The following is a 19,749-nucleotide window of genomic DNA, read 5'->3' on the forward strand; positions in this document are numbered from 1 at the left end:
CAGTTAGTTAAGCGTCTGACTCTTGGTTTTAGCTCAGGTCATGATCTCTGCATCATGGGAGTGAGCCCCATGTTGGGCTCCATGCTCAGCACAGAGTCTGCTTGAGATTCTGTCCCTCTCCCTCTGCCCCTCCTCTCCCTGTCTTTCCCTCTGCCTCTCACTCTCTCTCCCTTTCCTTCTCTCCCTTTTTCCCAAATAAAATCTTTTTTTTTTTTTTTTAAGATTTTATTTATTTATTTGACAGAGATAGAGACAGCCAGCGAGAGAGGAAACACAAGCAGGGGGAGTGGGAGAGGAAGAAGCAGACTCATAGCGGAGGAGCCTGATGTGGGGCTCGATCCCACAACGCCGAGATCACGCCCTGAGCCGAAGGCAGACGCTTAACCGCTGTGCCACCCAGGCGCCCCTAAAATCTTTTTTAAAAAAAGATTCTCTTTTTTTTTCCTCCACGTAATCTCTACACCCAATGTGGGGCTTGAACATACAACCCCCAAGATCAAGAGTCACATTTGCTACCGACTGAGCCAGCCAGGTGCCCCAGCATATACATATTTTAAATTTTAATAGGTATTATTTAATTTCTAGTGAACTGGAACTCAGTATATTGCTGGTGGGAATTTAAATTGGTGTAACCACTTTGGAAAATTGTTTGAAAGTATCTGTAAAGCTGAACATATGCCCATGCTGTGGTCTGGCTGTTTTCCTGCTAGGTATATACCCAGCAGAAACATGGACATATGTTTGCCAAGGACACGGACAGATGTTGGTAGTAGCAGTAACTTAATAATCAAAAACTGAGAACAGCCCAATGTCCACCGACAGTTGACTGGATACATGAATTATAATGTAGTCATACAAAGTCATATTCTGCAGCAAAGGGGATGAATTAACTACAGCTAAATAAACAACGTGGATGAATCTTACAAAATAATGTTGAGCTAGAGAAGCTAGACACAAAAATATGTATCCTCTGATTCCATTTAATTAGTGTTCACAGACTTGCACAAGTAATTCATACTGTTAGAAGTCAGAGTAATGGTTTTCTTTAAGGGGAGAGTGATGATGGGAATGAAGCACTAGGAGAATTCTGGAATTTGGGTTCTGCTCCATTTCTCAGTACTGGTGCTGGTTCATGGGCTTGTTTCATTTGTAAAAATCCGTTGTGCTGCACACTTGTGATATTACGCCTTCCTGTGTATGTATTCTGCCTCAATGGAAAGTTTCCAGTAAAGGAGTTCACTTTTTTTTTTAATATGTAGAGGCACTTTCAAACTCTAACCCAGCAGTGTCTGTTTTCCGGTACTCTTGCCACTCTGATGGACATTGAAAATCTTTTTAATCTGGTAGACATATAAAGAGGTGCACTTGTTGTTTTATTTTTATCTTATTATCGGCGAGGCTCAGCATCCTTTTGTAGATTTACCTTCTGTTCATTTCTTCTGTAGTTTCCCTACTCTTGTCCTTTGCCTATTTTTCTGTTACAGTGTTCATTTTTCTTACTGATTTGTAGGTTTCTTTGGTCTATTATTTGTCAAAGTATAATGTTTTAAATAATAAATTCAAACTAACAAACTTATTAAGTGTATCATGTGTTAGGAAAAGTTTCTTCTAATAATTAAATCAGTCTTAAAAGAGCCCATTATTCTTCCATCTCCAGCTCCGTAACCAACTCAGTTCTTGGGAGAGTGAAATCTGCCTCATTAGCTCCAAGTCTGTACTCTTATGTGGAGCCATTTAGAATCTATTTGAAAGTCCCTGCTTTAGTGTACATATATTAATACCCTCTTTTTCTTGATTAGTCTGTTCTTTGCTGGGAACATCTTTACAAAATCTCAAAACAAGTTTACCCACTGCTATTATATGTTACCCTTAATTTCTTTTGGTTTCTCTTTATGCCTTTACATTTTCTCATATGCAGAAGAGAAATGGTATTGAATAGGATTTGTTTTGTTTGTAGCAAATTGCATATTAATTTTGTCTATCTTACATTTTTATAAAATAGCCCTTTAAAAACCAGTGTGCCGCATGCTATTTCCTTTACTTTCTCAACCAGTACCAAATTTCTAAGTGATCTCTTCACTAAAATATTTTGTTTTAGTAACTCAACTAGTCTGATGTAGTCTCACTGTTGTGTCTGCCTTTTTATGCTTTGGTTGGGGATGCCTTATTGAGATAATGTTTAGTTTAAATATTTTCTAGACTTCACAGTATTTTAATGTTCCTCATTTTGATTCTGTAGTGGCCTTGAATGTTTTTAAATTTATTTATTTTTTCTTTTAATATGTAATTTGTAGACGCTCTGCTGTTGCCCGCATTCAGGAGTTCTTCAGGCGGAGAAAAGAAAGGAAAGAAATGGAAGAATTGGATACTTTGAACATTAGAAGGCCACTAGTAAAGATGGTTTATAAGGGCCATCGCAACTCCAGGACAATGGTACCAAATGCTCATGGCACTCTTTGGAGAAATTGCAGATTCATAATACGAATTTTTTCTGTAATGATGACTTTCATATGTTGCCACTGTGATTCCACTATAGCATTATTGTACTGTAACAGTTACCTCTTTTACCCAAACATGGTTTTTTTAGTCCTAGAATATATTGCCAAAGACCATTATCGTTTACAAGAAAATTCTGCCCTACTAAGGAAATGTCGTAGAAGGGTAAAATTTTTAGCTGGTACAAGTAACAATCGCTTCTTTTTGCTCTCTCACACTTGCTGTCTACCTGTCTAGTATATTTTTGTTAGCTCATTTTAGCACCCTTTGTTGATTTGGTGAGAAAGATTTAGATATAGGAAATCCAGGCTTATTGCAAAATGTAGTCCGATTACTTTATAACAACTTTTCTTAAGATTGACAAGTGAAGATTTGTTTTAGTCACTTTGTCTCTCTAGACTTCTGTGTCCTCATCTATGAAATAAGAATAGACCAGATGATCTCGAAGATCTTGTCAAGTTTTATAATCCACAAGTCTTATACCCAGTGTGATATTAATTATTTACTAAGAGGATCTTGCAAGATGACTGGCATGTTATAACTATTAACTCTGAACCATTCATATTTAGAAAGTGTTGTTTTCATATATTCATTGAGTCGTCCAAAAGTATCTACAGAATCAGTTTTAATCTGCTTTCTTCAGAGTTAAGGGGAAAAGTTACTTTGTGGGGGACGCCTGGCTGGCTCAGTATGCGACTCTTGATCTAGGGGTCCTGAGTTCAAGCACATGTTGGGCATGGAGCTTACTTAAAAAAAAAAGTTACTTTGGGGTAGGGAACGACTTAGCTGTCTCTAGAGATCATTGGTGGTAACAGTTTAATCATTCTAAACAAAATGCTCACTATTAATAGAAGTAATCAATGTACATTTCTTATATTTTGCTGGTTAAAATTTTGGATGAAAATATTAGGGGTAGGAATGAAAAAAGAAAAGTTAAGTAAATATAACAGTAATGCTGAGTAACAACAGAATTGTCTCCCCCCTTTGGTTTGGCAAAAATAGCAAAGTAGCAGCTGCCGATGGAATGATTGAAAAAAATCCCAAACCACAAAGATTTTGAATGGTTCATTCATATGCATCCATTGAGCATTGTCATCCTAACCATTCCAGTATATCCTGTTCCTTTGTCTCATTGCTCCATAAAAGTAAATATGTTTATATCCTTCCTTCTCAATTGTGAGAGAATAGCTAATAAAAAGATGGGTACTTTTTGTTCTTTTGGCATAAAGCAAAATACAAAAGGGAACCATTCATTTTTTTCTTATGATTTGTTTTTATTATCTTATAAAGCTAAAATGGAACCATTTTTGGAAAGTTCAACAACATATAGACAGAGAAGTTTCCATTATACTTTCCAAAACCCATAAATCCCATTCATTCATTTAGCAGTTACCAATTCAGCACCTACTGTTGCCACAGTACTGTTGAAGGTGCTAAAAATATAGCATTGAAAGAGCAAAATCTCTATTTTCATGGGGAACTTTTCATTATTGTTGTATCATGCTTGCTGATAAATCTCCATCATCTTAAAATAATAGAAGACAAAGACTCTCTTCTATTTTTTATTATTTTCTAAGCCAATTAATATTTTCAATTGCAGAATAGAATAAATCTTTGTTTTAATAACTTCTATTTGAATTTTCTTATAATTTTCTTTTTTTAAACCCTTAGATAAAAGAAGCCAATTTCTGGGGTGCTAATTTTGTAATGAGTGGTTCTGACTGTGGCCATATCTTCATCTGGGATCGTCATACTGCTGAGCATTTAATGCTTCTGGAAGCTGATAATCATGTGGTAAACTGCCTGCAGCCACATCCGTTTGACCCAAGTAAGATGGCCTTTTATAGAAATCAGAACATCAGCTCCAGTTTTGTTCTAGTTGTTAATATAAGAATAATGCAGATTATCCTAGAAGGCAGCCACGAGAGCCCGTTATGACTCTCATTGGGTTCAAAACTGAAAACAATTATAACCTCCTTTTGGCAGAAGGTCTGAGGAAATAGATTAAAGAGTTTATTCTCTAATATTTCTTCTAAGTTTTACCAGTTGCAAGAGGTTTGGCTGACTACACTTTGCACAACTTATCCAAACTGAATCTCCAAACCTTGTTATTCTTCACATGTCTGAGTTAATGTACCAGAACAAACAAGCTTGGCTTGTTCTTACCTTCCATTTGACGTTGCCTGTGTTTCTCCTAAAAGAGCAGTTGGATAAGAAAGAAATTTGAGTGATTGCAAGTTGGTCTTAAAATTATGTTCTAGGGTAACTTTTAGGAAATCTTCTAAATGATATTCTCAGTTAACAATTAAATGTATCAGTACAATTTCCATGCCAGCTCAGTTTTGCTGTACGTGTGTGTGTGTATGTACACACAAATATAATCATGCATAATGTATAACATATGTATGTTTCTCTTAATGGCATGTTTTTATGCTTTATATTAATATGCAACATTTTATTTCTAGTTCTAGCCTCATCTGGCATAGATTATGACATAAAGATCTGGTCACCACTAGAAGAGTCGAGGATTTTTAACCGAAAACTTGCTGATGAAGTAAGATTTTTATTTATACTTATTATAAAGCATATGTCACTTTGTTCCTGAAATGCTTTTGTCGGAAGACTCAAATGAGCTCATTATTAATTGGTAACATAAACAAGTTTATTCAGTTAAGGAGGTCAAATTTTAAGAAAAAGAAAAGTTAAGATAAAAACACGCCTGTAATACTAGAGAGCTAAAAATCAAAATACTATTTTGCTAATTATAATATTGATTATTGGTAATACACGATTATAGTTTAAGAAAAACAGATTGTTTTTGTGCTTATTGCAATGAAGAAGCATTTAAAAACCTTTCTGTCCTTTTAAGAAAATCAGTTTCACGATGGCTATCCTCCATAATCACAGCCAAATAAGTAGCAGAACAAGGGATTGGAGAATTTTCTCCTTTATTGTCCTATCTTAAGATTTCTTCAGCTCCTTGTTAGACCAGCAGTTTTCAAGCTGGGCCCTGTGAAGCTCTAGGTTTTTTGTGGGATTGGGAGAGGGGAAGGTAGATGATATAAAAGCTGAATTCTGGGCTTTTCCTCTCCAGCTTTAGCTAGGGTTTTTATTGCTGGGTTTTCGTGTAAGATTTCCTTTGAAAATAAAGGTTCATGGCGTTAGTCAGCTACTGACTAACCGTTGAGCTTCTGTGAGAAGGTGAGTGCAGCTCAAGTTGGTGCTGTGCCCTCTTAACAGAAAAGAAGGGTCCATTGCTAAAAAATGCTATTAGTAAGTTAGCAAACCAATACTCTAGACCACAGTTGACAGCTCACAGCACAATTCCTACATCAGCTTTCTAACAGACATTTATAAGCTTGGCATATGTCATAGTGCTGAATTTTAAAAAATAGACCTTCCCTCAGAGCTTATAGACTGCGGAAAGACAGACAATGAACCATAAGCCAGAATGTAGAGAGGCATGCACAGTGTTCTGGAAGCCCTTGCAGAGGAACAGTTGTGATTGTAAATGGGGTAGGTGGATGGGGGAGTCTTCACAGAGGAAGTACGAATTGGACTGAGTTCACCAGGCAGACAGGGGTCTAAGGAGCCCTTGAGATGAAGGATCAGCAATTTCCAAGGTGTCCTAAGGTAAGTGAACCATTAGTGAGTGGATAAGAAAGCCGCTCCTCGGGGCAACATTGTAAAGGGCCCTGGGGGTGCCCTGCTGGGCTGAAAATGTGTTGTATGAAATCACTGGGGAGCCACTGACCACATTAGCACCTTCGTCTTCCTCTCATCCTTTCCTCCCTTTCTTTCTTTTTTCTTTGCCACGAACTTTGTTTCCCCTTTGCCCATGATGACACCCTAGATCTCTAGGTGTTTATGGATATTCCTTTAGTCCTGTCTTGGTACAGAAGACACAAGTCATTGGTAACTCTTATTCAAAAGTTTACTTTTCAGAATTACTTTGCCTCAGTCAAGATGGCATTTTCTTGAGGGATCCGAGTGACCCCAGGGAAATAATTTAACACCACGGTGTCACTCAGTTATCAGCTCGGCCATAGGGGAAAAGAATGAGCAGACTAGCAGGTAGACTAGTAAATGAATCCTAAGTAAAAAATACATTGAATTCTTGAATGTTTTAGGCCTTTGTCTTTCTGTGTTCTGTGATGTCACTCCCTCAGTTGCAAGTTAATTACCTGGCATCAAGTAGCCTTAAGGTGGAAAGACACAGTGAACGTATAAAGAATGAAGTAATCCCACCTCGGGCCTGCTCAGTTTTTACTGTTCTCCTCATCTTCAAGGAAAAGGTACAGTTACATCATGGTTCTTGACGTGGTTGTTTCACTTGCTTCATAGGTTATAACTCGAAATGAACTCATGCTGGAAGAGACCAGAAACACCATCACGGTGCCAGCCTCTTTCATGTTGAGGATGTTGGCTTCACTGAATCACATCCGAGCTGGTAAGAACTGTCTGTATATTATTAACACCACTGTTACATCATGTTATTATTTCAGGTCTGCTTGAAAGCGATTTGTACAATTTCTTTTAACCACAAAATGAAGGCAGCGTAACTTCTGAGCTAGGAGTTCGGTGAGCTCTTGATCTTAGTACAGTAACTTCCTCACGAACCAGATGCATCAGAAAGTGTCAGAATGAAAAGACAATGTCACTTGAAAACTTTTATCAGCTGTGCTTCTCTTCTCAGCGTGGAGGGTCCTCCCGTGGACCTTCAGATCTGTTAGAGCGAGTACCCTGTAGTGGTAGACGTGGTCAAAAGTAGCCCTAGCCCAGACACAAATAAATGTAACGCGCTACTGCAGGGGTTGAAACACATAACCTCAGTAAGGTTTTTTTAATACTTTTTTTTTGTTTTCAGTGGTACACAACGAGGTTCAGTGCCAAAGAAACACAAAGTGTATATATCATAACTAATATTCAAGAAGGAAGTAAATAATCTGTTGGTAATAATAGAAAAGATCCAGTATCCATTATAAACAATACATTTATCAAACAAAAGAGTATTTATTATTCTTTGCTGATCGCATAAATTAAATTTCTTCATATGTTGAGTATTATCTATTATTTAATAATAACAACAACCGTCATTTCTGGAGTACCTATAATGTCTCAGGCACCGTACTAGTCCTTTCACAGATTTTTTCCTAATGAGCTCCAAACCTTTACAACGTTGGTTATTTGTAGTAACTTGCCCCGGGTCACACAACTGATGAACGGTCAAGCCTGAATGTGAAACCGGCTTCCAAGTCCTTACTTCCCTTTGACCTTGGAAAGTTCACTTGCAGGAATACATTCAGATCGTGACAATGGCCTGCAGTCCTCTGGGTGAGTTGAGCTCAAACTGCTTTTCAGGCTCATTCCCAGCTTTCTCTCCTCCTCGGTCCACTCCATCCACTCTGGCCCTCTTTGATTTTGGGGACACATCCAAGTCTTTTCTACCTCAGGATCTTTAATATCATGCTGTCCCCTCCCATCCTCACTCTTTGTGAGGATAACTTCTGCTTATCCTCCAGGTCTCTGTGAGCCGCGGATTAAAATACCGCTTCCTCAGAGAAAGGGAGGAATGGAGAGAGTATACCAGGCAAAGTAAAGGGTAGGCAGCATTTTTCAAAGTCCTGGAGGAGAGCGTGGGGAGCAGCGCATCCAAGGAATTGAAAGGAGCCCGTGTGAAGTGGGGAGAAAATATTCACATTGTTAATATTAACTACTACTAGGAAAGAATGGAAATTTCAAATGGAATGTAAACAAAAAAGGTTAGTATTCCAACAAAATAATTTTGCAGGAGCTTTTGAGTTCCCATATTATAAAATTAATCATTGTACCACTTTCGATCCATTTTCTTCAGTAACCGTAACGCTTAAAACTCATCCATTTAGATTTCAGATTTGAGGAGGCAGCATTTTCTGGAACAAGAAAAACATTTGCTGATGAGGATTCCTAAAACTCACTTGTTCTTGTAAAGAGCTTATCTGGCGAATGGCTCTTGCCGGGTTTGTCTGTAGGAAACCATTCCTCTCTCATTTGTGCAGAATCCGCTTTTATACAGCTGCGGGTGGGCCGGCGGTTTGTTAGCTAATCTCTACCCCCCTCCTCCTTTGGTTTTAGCTTTAGAGAAGTTTTATAGCATGAAGATTCCCTTTCTTCCAGTTCTTTTTGCTGTCAACCAAAAAGAGAATTTCTAATTGGTTTAGTCAACTTAACTCACCCTCTTGGTTCTCTTATGTAAAAGACTGGAGAGAAAAAGGTACACAAGACGTGCTCTTATCTTTAAGATATCCAGGTATTTGATGGGTCACTTGTCCACCCCTTTCCTCTCCTTCCCTCCTGGTCTCCAGTATTCCAAGTGTGATCATGTGCGCACATCCGAGGAGAGTTAGTGACAGACTGTGATCACGCAGGCGCAGGCTGGCCACGGGGTAGTCCACCCCGCCCCTCCGTTACTCCGCAAGGGTTCCTGGGAAGTCCAGGGAATGTATTTCGGGGGGCGCCTTCCTGGGGGACCTGTGATTTTTAACGAAGGCTGCGCTACATATCCTCTGTCGGGCTTTTCAAGCTACAAATACTTGGGTCCCACCCCCTGAAGATTCTGACTCATTTTATATAACTAGGGCTTGAACGTTTGCATTTTCCAAAAAGCAGCCAAAGTCATTCTTATGAATACTTCACTGAAGACTATGGTGTCTAAATGTGGGGTCTCTCTCGATGGGACGGGGCCCCCAAATGTGGGACGGAGCAGATCGGGTGGAAGCCGGTGGTGCGGGCGGTGAAGGCAAACAGAGGAGCTAGAGGTTGGCTGAGTGCACTGCCCAGGAGCGGCGCGGGACAGCAGAGGACAGGCTGCGTGCCGAGGCCCAGCGTGGGCACTCTTTCTAAAGGGGGAAGGTGAAGGGGCATGGCTACATATGCAATTTTCCCTTTTTTGGTAACTGTGCCTGGTTGTAAGTAACCCACTGGTTAGTTAGGGCCTATGGCTTTTCCGAGGTGGGTCTCCTGATGGAGAAGTGACTCTCATTTTCAGTTTTCATTTTAAAAGCATAGTATTGCTCAGACCTCCGGGGTCTGTAGCCGCCAGCCAGAGATCACGGTGTGAGCGTTGAGCGGCTTTGCAGTTTCCCTGCCTCCAAGGCATAGCACTTCATGAACAGAAGATTTCATTTACGTTATTCTTAGAGACCAGGTTTCCATTCTGAGAGAGAGGACTCTGCCACAGTTGGTTGAGCTGGGTATGAGGAAAGAACAAGTGTGCTGCCCCCTTCCTCATTCTGGAAGCCTCTGTCAGCTAGCCTCTGTCACTGGCCTGCATTAGACACTCCGGGCCCTCGCTTGTCTCTTCATGGCTTGCTCTGGACTCTGCAGAATCCTACTGTCTACCCCAAACTCCCTGATTTAAAGGCTGGGACAGTTCTCGTTAACGCTCCATTTCCCCTCTTCATTCAGAGTGTGACAAAAAGAATTTGGGGAAGAACCCTACACACTTTGAAGTAGTCTGGCCCTGCTTCCTCACGCTTCCGATGTGACGGGAAGAGGTTTGCTGAAGTCAGTCATATCCAGGATTCCCATTCAGTCTTCTACTTAAGCTGATAGCAGTTTCATGTTTTATTCTCTCGTGAAAGTATATCACACAATACAAAGTGTCGTCTCTCTTCCCTGACATTCACTAGGTAGCCTTTGATTGGTCAGCACGTCTTCCCCTGTGTTTAGATTCCTTGGTGATACACGAAGGTCTATCCAAATCTTATTTTTGTTTGCTTCTTTTGCAGATGGGTACTGAACACTTATGTAATAATGATAATAGCTGCAGTTGGTATAATTCAGGTTGTAAATCATATACGCATACATTACCTCATCAGTTGGGCTTTGAAATGGAGTCAGCACAGAGGGGATTGAGTCCAGGTCAGTCAGACAATAAACATATAGTCTCTTCTGTGTACTGCTCTCGGTATTGTTGACTTAGGCTCCAGTGGGAGAGCTTAAGCCTCTGTAGGTAATAAAATTTCAGGATTCTGTCTTTTCGCTGTTGACAGTGGGACTCACCCGTTCCCCCATGTTTAACCTTCGTATTTTGCACGTTACCTTGGGCAAATGCTTCTGTGGCAGAACAGCTCCATCCCAGTGGCGGCAGTGGTTTTATCCTCTTGCCTTCTCTGTGTGCCCTGATGTAACATATCTTATCTTTGCAAAGCTTAAATTCACTTATTCTGGAAACCGTCATTGAACACCCTGTACTAGGCTCTGAGGATATAAGATAAAAAGAGAAAACTCCTACCCTCCCAGGAGCTCAAAAAGCCCTTGAAGCCTGGTCTATAAGAAGACAGCAAACAAACCATCCCTGCAGTTAGGATCGTCGTTGCACGGCAGACACAGAGGGGCTGGGGTGTACGGGGAGGAGTTCGTCATTCTGCAGGTCGGATGTTTGAAAAAGTATGGGAAACGTTTCAGAAAGGGGATGGTAGTTGCATTGCGATGAGTAAGCAGAACCTTTTGAGCTGGAAAACTGGGCGGGCGTCCCAAGCAGAGGAACAGCAAGTATAAACCGTGAAAGCTGGAGAGAGTGGCGGGTTCACTCACGAGTTTATAATTACATTTTCACTTGAGTAGTTAATCTAGATAAGCTCCTTGAGGGCAGAGACCACGTGTCTGTTTGGGCCGCCGTTGTATCCTTAGCACAACGCCTGGAACATAGCAGATATTTAATTTAAAATATCTTATACACAGATCTCGAGAATGGTCCCTGGGTTCCCCCACAACCTCCCCTCAGTGTGTCTGGTGGCACAATACACTTCTTAGGCTCCTGGACTCCGAGGAACACAGTTTGAAAACCACCGCAGCAGACCGTGATTTATCAAGATCCTAGGGTTTTTCTTTTTAATTTTTACATGTTTAGAATTACATGCATATTCAAAGTCATAGCGCTCAGTTTCCTTTACTTTTTTTATTTGCTTTTAGCGGCAGAAAATAACTTATCTACACACAGAAGTGAACTGATTTTTACATGATGTCATGAACTGTATATGTTTGAATCAGTTTTAAATAAAAGGTATTGGAAGTTATTTCAGTTATCATACTAAAAGCATTTCTTTTTGTGGGTCTCATGTATGTTTTCCAGACCGGTTGGAGGGCGACAGATCAGAAGGCTCTGGTCAGGAGAATGAAAACGAGGATGAGGAATAAGCAACTCTTATTGGCAAGCACTTAGATGTTCTGAAATTTGTATAAGACATTTATTATATTTTTTTCTTTACAGAGCTTTAGTGCAATTTTAAGGTTATGGTGTTTTGGAGTTTTTCCCTTTTTTTGGGATGACCTAACATTGGTTTGGAATGATTGTGTGCATGAATTTGGGAGAGTGTGTAAAACAAAACTAGCAAAATGTTTAAAAAACTTTTTGCCATGTGTGAGGAGTGCTAGAAAACGCAGAGTGCAATATTTTCCCTAACCTTCAGATATGAGAGCTTGGATCAATGTGGAAGAGTAATTTCATTATAGTGAAAATGTTGGTTCAAATAAATTTCTACACTTGCCATTTGCATGTTTGTTGCTTTCTAATTAAAGAAGTTGGTTGTTTTAAGATATCCTGAATTTGACTTTTTATTTCATGCCTTAACTACCTTGACCCACATTTTCCAGTCTTCTCTGTAACATAAGACTCTTTCTTTATTCTTTTCTAGATTTGATAACCTTTTCTGTTTTGGCTTCTGTGTGATAGAATCACATAGAGGAGCTTTTTTCGTTTCTCCTTCCAAAGCACGTTATCATCACTTCCAGTCACCGTCTGTCACGATTAGTGGTACCTCCTTACCCAAGTACAGGGGTTAGGCTTCCAGCAACAAGCAGAGCATCGTGGCTAGCCCACCTGATGGACCGGCGCAAGCTAGCTCTGAAAGCCCTGGCTTCTGGTTTTCCTCTGACTTCTAGATTTCAGCTGAAAGCTGCTGACCATCCAATCTTAGAATTCCGGGTCTTCCTTCACTCTAGTGTCCAACTCCACCCAGCTTAGGCTGTCTCCACCCAGGCCTGTATCTTGGGGGTTATGAGCTGAAATGCCCCTGTAGACCCAACCCTGCCGTCATCCCCCCGCCCCCCCGCCAAACTGCCGTGCTCTTCTCCAGCCGGGCCGCGAATGGACTCACAGGTAGAGCCAGGCAAAGCATCCCGTCCTGCACAGGGACCCGGCATCGCCCCTTCCCACAAGATGGCCACAAGCCCAGGGACACCTGCTACTAAGAGAAGGCAGATTGGCTTTTTGGAGAGAGGACAAAGAACTCTTCCGTTGGCTCCGTAACTGCGGTTGGACTTGAGCATCGGGCTCTCACCCTAGAAGGGCACATGTGTTTTCACATTAGGAAATGTAGTAAATGGTCAAAGGGAAAAGGAATTAGCCAAATTTCCATGACTTCTGGAAAGTACAAGGGTCTTAGTTTCTGGTTACCAATGAGTTATGTGACCTGCATAAGCCATGTGACTTCTCTGGGCTTGTTTCCTCCTCTCCACAATGCAGGAGATCCTGTGGGCTCTGTTAGGACCACACGAAGCCAGTTTGAAGGGCTTCACAGAACAACTGGAATGACCACTGGAAGCACATAGGACGTCATTTCCTGCCCTGTAATAAAACAGTAACGGGTATGCTGTAGACAGACTACCGGAGGGCTCAGTGCGGTCAGAAGAGCACAGAAGAAAATCAAAATTGTACTGTCCGCTCTGACACAGGATGTCGGTGGTGGGAGAGCCTGGGGGTGGCCACACGGTATATGCGAACTCTGCTCAGTTTTGCTGGGAGCCTTAAAACTTCCTTTTTTGGTTTTTTGAGTTTTTTTAATTTAATGGTATTTTGTCAAAGGAGTTAGGTCCCCTGCTGTTAATTTTGCAGAGTTCGGGTACTGTGTGTTAAAAATGAGCAGGGCAGGCCAAACAAGCAGTCAAGGAGGCAGCGAAGAGAAAACATTCTACAGAGGCTGAGTGGACACTTCATGACTCCCTAAATGTTGGGGAGGCCCCAGCCCGTCAGACAGCTGGATGCTGGGGCTCAGCTGCAGCTCGGACCCAGGATTATGACCTCAGTGGTGGCAGGTGAGGTGGTCAGCTAAAGGTGGTAGGTTTTGTGCCTGGAGGTTGCTGAGTTTCCCTGGCAACGCACCCTTTGCCTCTGGTTATGGGACAGACATCTAGGGAGTGGGTTGCTGTTCATTAAGCCTCCTTTATTTTTTTAAAATTTTACTTATTTAAGAGAGCATGCGTGGGGGGGGAGCAGAGGCAGAGGGAGAAGCAGGCTCCTGGCTGAGCGGAGCCCAACTCAATCTGGGACTCAATCCCTGGACTCTCGGATCATGATCCGAGCCGAAGGCAGACTCTTAACCCACTGAGCCACCCAGGCGCCCTATTTTTTGAAGATTTTATTTTCAAGTAATCTCTACACCCAACGTGGGGCTCGAACTCACAACCCCAAGATCAAGAATACCATGCTGTACCCACGAAGCCAGCCAGGCCACCTCCTAACCCAAGGTTATTAAAGGAGGCTTAATGGGGGCGGGTGCGTGCATGGCTGGGGGAGCCTGCTTCTCCCTCTCCTCCTGTTCATGCTCTCTCATTTCCTCTCAAGTAAATAAAATCTTTTTAAAAATCTTAAGAAAACAAAATAAGAGTGCTCTGTATTTCTGGGTCACACTGAGAAGTCATTTAACAATACTCCCTGAATCTAATTGTCTTGGAAGAATTTACAAACAGCACATGGATGGATGTACTGAGGTGACTGTGGTGTGGACATCACCACCTCCCAATTCTACAGCCATCAGCTCCTTCCTGCTCTGTCTCCTTCCTCTCGTTAGCCCAGCAGAAGGGAGGCTGCACTCAAAGTCCACAGTCCAAGTACAAATCCACAATTTCCACAGCTGTACATGTACCAAAACAGATATTTAATCAGGTAAACAAAACTATTCTAAATATACTTTAACTCGTTTAAGTATTGTGATTTATAATAATCCTAAACGTTTTTCTTATCTTTAAAAAAAATCATCCAAAAACTTTAAGTGAAATATATTTTAGGATTAGCTTGCTTTGGTTGGCTTTGAAGGTTTTTAACAACTTTTGCATCCAGGGGTCCACTATCAGAACACAGCCCAGAACTCAGTCTCTTAGCGTTTCCACATCACAGAGTGACCCACCTGCTTCCTGGCCAACAGGCTCGCTCCACTGCACTGGGGGTGGCCATGCCGGCCCAGGCCCCGTGATCCCCCGGGGGGGAGGGGCTGTCTTTACACCTGGAAGGGGCTAACTTGCCTGTGACTTGGGATATTTCAAAATGGTGGTGTGAAAAGGAAAACCAGAAATGGCCTCTAATTCCTAAGCTAGTAATACTGTTAAGGAAAATTTTTAGGGAAATGCACGCAACTTTGTATATTACGTTCTCCTAAAAATAACACTGAGCAAAACTGTACTCTTGGTAATCTTATGCAGATCTGAGTTTGTGCTTTGAAATCTTTCAAATAAATCCAATCACTTTCCTTGGATTGCAGTTTTTTTAGGTCTGGCAAGCCGATACTCCAGGCTCCCAAGCTCCCTGGTCTACAACTGTTTCTACCCACCTACTACTAAGCCCAGCTAGCCTATTCCAATAATGGTGACTTTTAAGCATCCCTCCTCCTCCTCCATTTTCTTCTCCTCCTTCCTTTCTCCTCCTCGTCTGCAAAGCTGCAGAGCTGGCTGCTTCTCAGTCACATGGCCACGACCTAGCCTTTGACCCAGACTCTGCCTTAATGCACTTTGGGAGGTCAGACAATCCCTAGGCCTCCCTGGATTCTGTGTGCCCCCCCCCCAACCCAGAAGGGTGGTCAGGCTCTGTCCCCTCCTATAGTCACATATGACAGCTCTTTTCCTTTGCTTCAGGGTGAAAATGGTGATGTCCCTTCCGTCTCCCATGTGTTTCGCCTGGGGTTCTGCATAAACTGTGGGTACCAGCATGGACTCCTATCCCTGTGCGGCCTCTTGCCGCGGGGGCTTGGAGGATCAAGGAATTCTCTGAGCCCAAGACCCACGGCCAAGCAGTCACTATCACTGGGGGACAGAGCCGCCCTTAGCACCCAGGTCACATCTCAGGGGCTGGAAGGGAGGTGAAGGCTGAGCTCGGGCCCTGGTTAGGCCTCAGGCGGGGGGGGGGGGGGGGTCCTCTCCGATTACCGTTCACAGAAAAGCTCATTGTTGTTCCTTCCGGATCTCTTACATTCCAAACGCTACTTCACCCTTTCCTCCCTTTGCCTTCCTTCCCCTGCCTCCCCACACCCCCGTTCCCGCAGGAGCCTCTTGTGCTGGGCCGCAAGCGTGACCATTCCCCCGGCACCAGCGCTCAGCCCCTCCTGTCTCGGTAACAGCTTCTCCAGAGCTTCCCTTCCCGTCCTGGACACGCCCGTGCCCCGCGCAGGCACCCAGGACGCTGCGCTCCGCAGGGTCACCTCGGACGGGGCCCACCGCGACCCCGCACGGGAACGCGTTACACACCTCGTCGCGTCGATGAGGCCGCCGCGATGCGGACACACAGGGCCGGGGACCCGGAGCTCAGCCCCGACCAGAGCCCGCTGCTCCGCCCCACCCCCGCTCCGTGCCCGCTCGTCACCGGCGGACCCTGCGGTCCGTGCAGCCCCGCCTCCCACGAGCCCCGCGGGCTGCTCCCAGCCGCACGGGAGAGCGTTCCGTCGTGAAGTGTCCCCCGCGTCACCGCACTCTCCCCCGCCCTGCTGCCCCCCCCCGGACGGCGCCCCGGCTGTGGGTCCCGCGGCAGGGTCCCGGGCCACTCGGTTCGGCGCGCAGCTCCCTCCCGTCCCTCGGCGCCGCCGCCCCGGGAGCCTGCGCCCGGCGGGCGTCGCCCGGAAGCGAGCTGGAGGCTGCGGGCGGCGGAGGGCGCAAGGCCCGCGGGAAGCAACCCGGCCTTCGGCGGCAGTGCAGCCCACTGCTGCCCCCTAGCGTCGGGGCCCCCGCCGCCCCAGCTCGGCGCCTCGGGCCGGCGAAGTGGCCAGGGGTCGAGCTATGCGCGCTGGCGCGTGCGCCCCCAGAGCCTCCAAACCTGGCATCCGGGGCACAGCACAGGGACCCCGTCATATTCAATGAGACGGACAGAGTTGGGCAACAGCCCTCAACGTGGCCCTGTCAAAACCGGGGCACGCACGACTTAGGTTTTTAAGCGACTGTGTGGCCCAGTGTCCCCCGCTGCCACTGTCCATACGTCCCCTGGGAAGGCCTCAGGCCGTCACTGCACAGCAGTATAAAGCCGACAGGCCCGGGTTTAGTGGGCGCAGTTGGGGTTTTGACCTGCTGCCCGAGGGCAGGTGTCTTCAAAGAGGCCCCGGGGAACTTAAGTGCGCGGATTTGCGCCTCTTCCTCTCCTCGCCGCCTCCGCACCCCCCCTCCCGCCGTGCTCCTCCTCTCTCACTCGCTCTTGCTCTCTCTCAGGCTCAATGAAGGCAGAGTTGGATTCCTGAATAGGCAAAACATGATTCTAGCGGCCACAAAGCCTCCGAGGCTTGGCTCAAGCGGTCCCCTACGTCGTGGAGCTCTCCCGAAGCGCCCTACCTGGAGATACTCACCTCCCTCCCGCCAACGAATTAGACGCCTTGGCTTTGCTCTTTGACGGCGTCAGGATCAGCCAGGCCCCTCCCTGCGCGATAACAAGCGAAGCACTTGAAAGCTTCTGCCCCGAACCCAGCCTGGCGCTTCGCACCTAGCGGGTACGCAGGGCCTGGCAGTGTCAACGGAAAACAGGGAAAGGCAGTGAATTCTTCTGCGAAGTGTGCTATTTCTAGACAGGCTCAGCTGAAACCCTAGTGGATCCCAGCGGGTCTGGAATTGGCCAGTGGGGACTAGGGGTCCCAAGACCCTCTCTCTAAAGCGCAGCCTGCGCAGTCCAGGGAAAGCCGCCTTCCACCGCCGGCTCCAGGCCACTGTGCTGTCCTCAAGTAGGCCCACCGGCAGGCCATCCCAGGCTGTTCTCGCCTGGAGGTAATGGCCATCTCTGTGCGTCTTAGTTGGTCAGGAACATGGTCCCTTGACCAGACACGTGTAGAGAAAAATACACACACAGAAAACACGAAATGCGCTCAGATTTAGGGATGCCACACACCCCCCCCCCCCCCCGGGGCTGGGATCAGAGTCTGTCTGAGCTGCATGTGTAGGCAGAGCCCACAGGTGCAACTGCCCTCTGCTCCCCTGGAAAAGCCACCTGCTCCTCCCCACCCCCACCCCTGGAGCCCAGACCAGCGCCTGGCACCCAGCAGACCCGGGAGCACTGTCAACGGCCTCGGTGACCATGGAGGCAGCAAGCGCCACGGCACGGGAAAGGGCTTTAGCAAACAGCTGATCCCCGGCTTCTGCCACGCGGCCAAAGGACGACGCATCGCCAGGAGCTGGTGAGGCCCAAAGCAAACACGGCAGAGAGAATGTACTTTCTGGAAAGGCAGCTGCATCTCCTTGGATCTGCCCTCTGCTGACCACCCCGCATTCGGAAGGTGGGGAAGGCTTGGCATGCACTTCCTACCCAGGGAAGGGTGGACACGGGCAGTCCCTTGGCTTCCCACGTCACCCCGGTGCTGCAGCTGTCCCGCCTCCAAGGGGAGCCGGACGAGGTCTAACCGGACAGATGATACTCCTGCAGCTCCGTGTCCACATCCTCCTCCAGGGGGTCGGCCTTCGGTGAGGCCCCTGCTCGACACGGGTCCGACGAGTGTGCACATGGTGCCCGCAGGGCTGCACACACCCGTCGGAAACCATCAAAAGCCGTGTTGGTCGAGGGTCCACTCCCCAGCCCTTCCCACCCCCCATCCCCTCCCATCCCCACCCCGCCCCGTCTAACCCACAGATTCACAGAACATCCAAGATCACAGTGGGACATGATCCTCAGAGACCGTTCGATCCAACTTCCCGCCCCCTTAACCCCACTTTCCGGATGGCTCTGAGAGGTGACAGAAGTCCCAAATGGTCCCAGGGGAAGGAGCTGGGCCAAGAGCACGGGTCGAGCGTCATTTCTACCCCATCCTGTCCCATGCTGCCTGAGGTTGGGGGACCAGCCACTGCTGCCCGCGGAGGGATGGCTGCCTGTGGACCTGAGGCTAGCTGTTCTGACTGGTCAAATACCCCAAACAGTCTAGCAGATGAGGTTTCCCTACGTGACAGGGACTCCCTCCCAGGAGAACAGCCTCTCCGTTTCCCGGCTGTGCTGGGCACCACAGCCCCGGGCTGGCTTGGGGAGATTGGGGTGCGGGGGTGCGGGGGGTGTCCTCACTAAATGGATTATTTTTTCAGTTCTGGAAATGAAACATCAGGCACCTGCTCCTTCCTCGTGTCTTTTATAGTGGTTGCTCCCTTCGTTTGAAATCCGAAAGCATCTGTCAACAGGGAGGCAGGCAGGACGGCCCCCATTCTCAGCAACAGCAGCCCCGGGCCTGTTGCTTCTGCCCAGTGGCCCGCGGGCCACCCCTACAAGCACCAGCAGGCAGCTCTGCTAATGGCAAGGTCCTAACAAGGATGGAAGCGTGGGAAGCCCATCTGAGGGGCTCTGCTCCCGGGTTCTCCTCTGAGGAGCATTCAGTGTCGACCCAACGGCCCCACGTGGCCTGCATCAACCCCACGGAAGGCTGGGGGACGATCCTGCTTTGTGAGGAAGAAGTGCTGTCCTCCAAAGTGCACCGCGAAGGGCTTAGCTCCTGAGACCTCGGACAGTGCCCAGCTGGACTGGTCCTGAAGAAGAGGAAGGGACCCACATGGTGGTTTCCTTCCAAGTCATGGTCCCTATTCCCCCTTCTATGCCCCCCTCCCAAAAAGTCATGGCCACACCTCTGTCTGCTTGCCTCTGGTCCCATCGCCAGGACCCACCAGGAGCCCGCGTGCTGGCGGCCGTGCCCCCGATGTCGCCCCTCCCCCGGGCGCCCCTGTGCCGGACGGTCCACCCTGAGGCCCTCATGTCTGTTCCGCAGCTAAAATGTTCCCTTCCTCGATGCTCTGCAGCTGCAGCCTCTGACTCGCGAGAGTCCTGCTGCCTCGGCGGCCCCCAAAGCCAGCCCCTGGGACAGTCCGCGCTGCGGCCAGGACCCCGGGCAACGCCTCCTCCCCGAACAGGTTGATCTTGGCTTCGGCCTCTATGACTTTGGCCAAGCTGGCCGCGTAACTGTCCAAGGACTCGTGCACTTCGGCTTTCACGTGAAGAATAGGGTTCCTGGCAGCATCTGAGGGAGAAGCAGAAAGAAGGTTCGCCGAGGGCTGGGACCA

General features: G+C 46.5%; 2 protein-coding genes and 1 long non-coding RNA gene across 14 annotated transcripts in view; 1 reads left to right on the forward strand and 2 right to left on the reverse strand.

Moving 5' to 3' along the window:
* DCAF6 (DDB1 and CUL4 associated factor 6) overlaps positions 1 to 12,075 on the forward strand; it is a 130,762-nt gene extending 118,687 nt beyond the window's left edge. For all 8 annotated transcript variants that reach the window (XM_026509446.4, XM_026509447.3, XM_026509442.4 and 5 more), the window contains 5 exons: positions 2,295 to 2,433; positions 4,168 to 4,324; positions 4,962 to 5,050; positions 6,841 to 6,946; positions 11,612 to 12,075. In XM_026509446.4, coding sequence (XP_026365231.1) covers positions 2,295 to 2,433; positions 4,168 to 4,324; positions 4,962 to 5,050; positions 6,841 to 6,946; positions 11,612 to 11,676 — 556 coding nt within the window. In that variant the 3' untranslated portion in view covers positions 11,677 to 12,075. The remainder of the gene's footprint in view (positions 1 to 2,294; positions 2,434 to 4,167; positions 4,325 to 4,961; positions 5,051 to 6,840; positions 6,947 to 11,611) is intronic.
* On the reverse strand, positions 5,141 to 16,382 carry LOC130544278 (uncharacterized). The gene is made up of 2 exons (XR_008960449.1): positions 15,994 to 16,382; positions 5,141 to 11,177 (listed from the first exon to the last, which is right to left on the reverse strand). It is a non-coding gene; the product is annotated as an uncharacterized LOC130544278 (long non-coding RNA).
* Positions 16,383 to 18,362: 1,980 nt separating this feature from the next.
* Positions 18,363 to 19,749, reverse strand: part of GPR161 (G protein-coupled receptor 161) — a 49,708-nt gene continuing 48,321 nt past the window's right edge. For all 5 annotated transcript variants that reach the window (XM_026509436.4, XM_057315426.1, XM_026509437.4 and 2 more), the window contains one exon: positions 18,363 to 19,706. In XM_026509436.4, the coding sequence (XP_026365221.1) occupies positions 19,441 to 19,706 (266 nt within the window). In that variant the 3' untranslated portion in view covers positions 18,363 to 19,440. The remainder of the gene's footprint in view (positions 19,707 to 19,749) is intronic.

Source organism: Ursus arctos, unplaced genomic scaffold (genome assembly GCF_023065955.2).
Source record: "Ursus arctos isolate Adak ecotype North America unplaced genomic scaffold, UrsArc2.0 scaffold_2, whole genome shotgun sequence".
In the NCBI taxonomy this organism is placed as follows: domain Eukaryota; kingdom Metazoa; phylum Chordata; class Mammalia; order Carnivora; family Ursidae; genus Ursus; species Ursus arctos.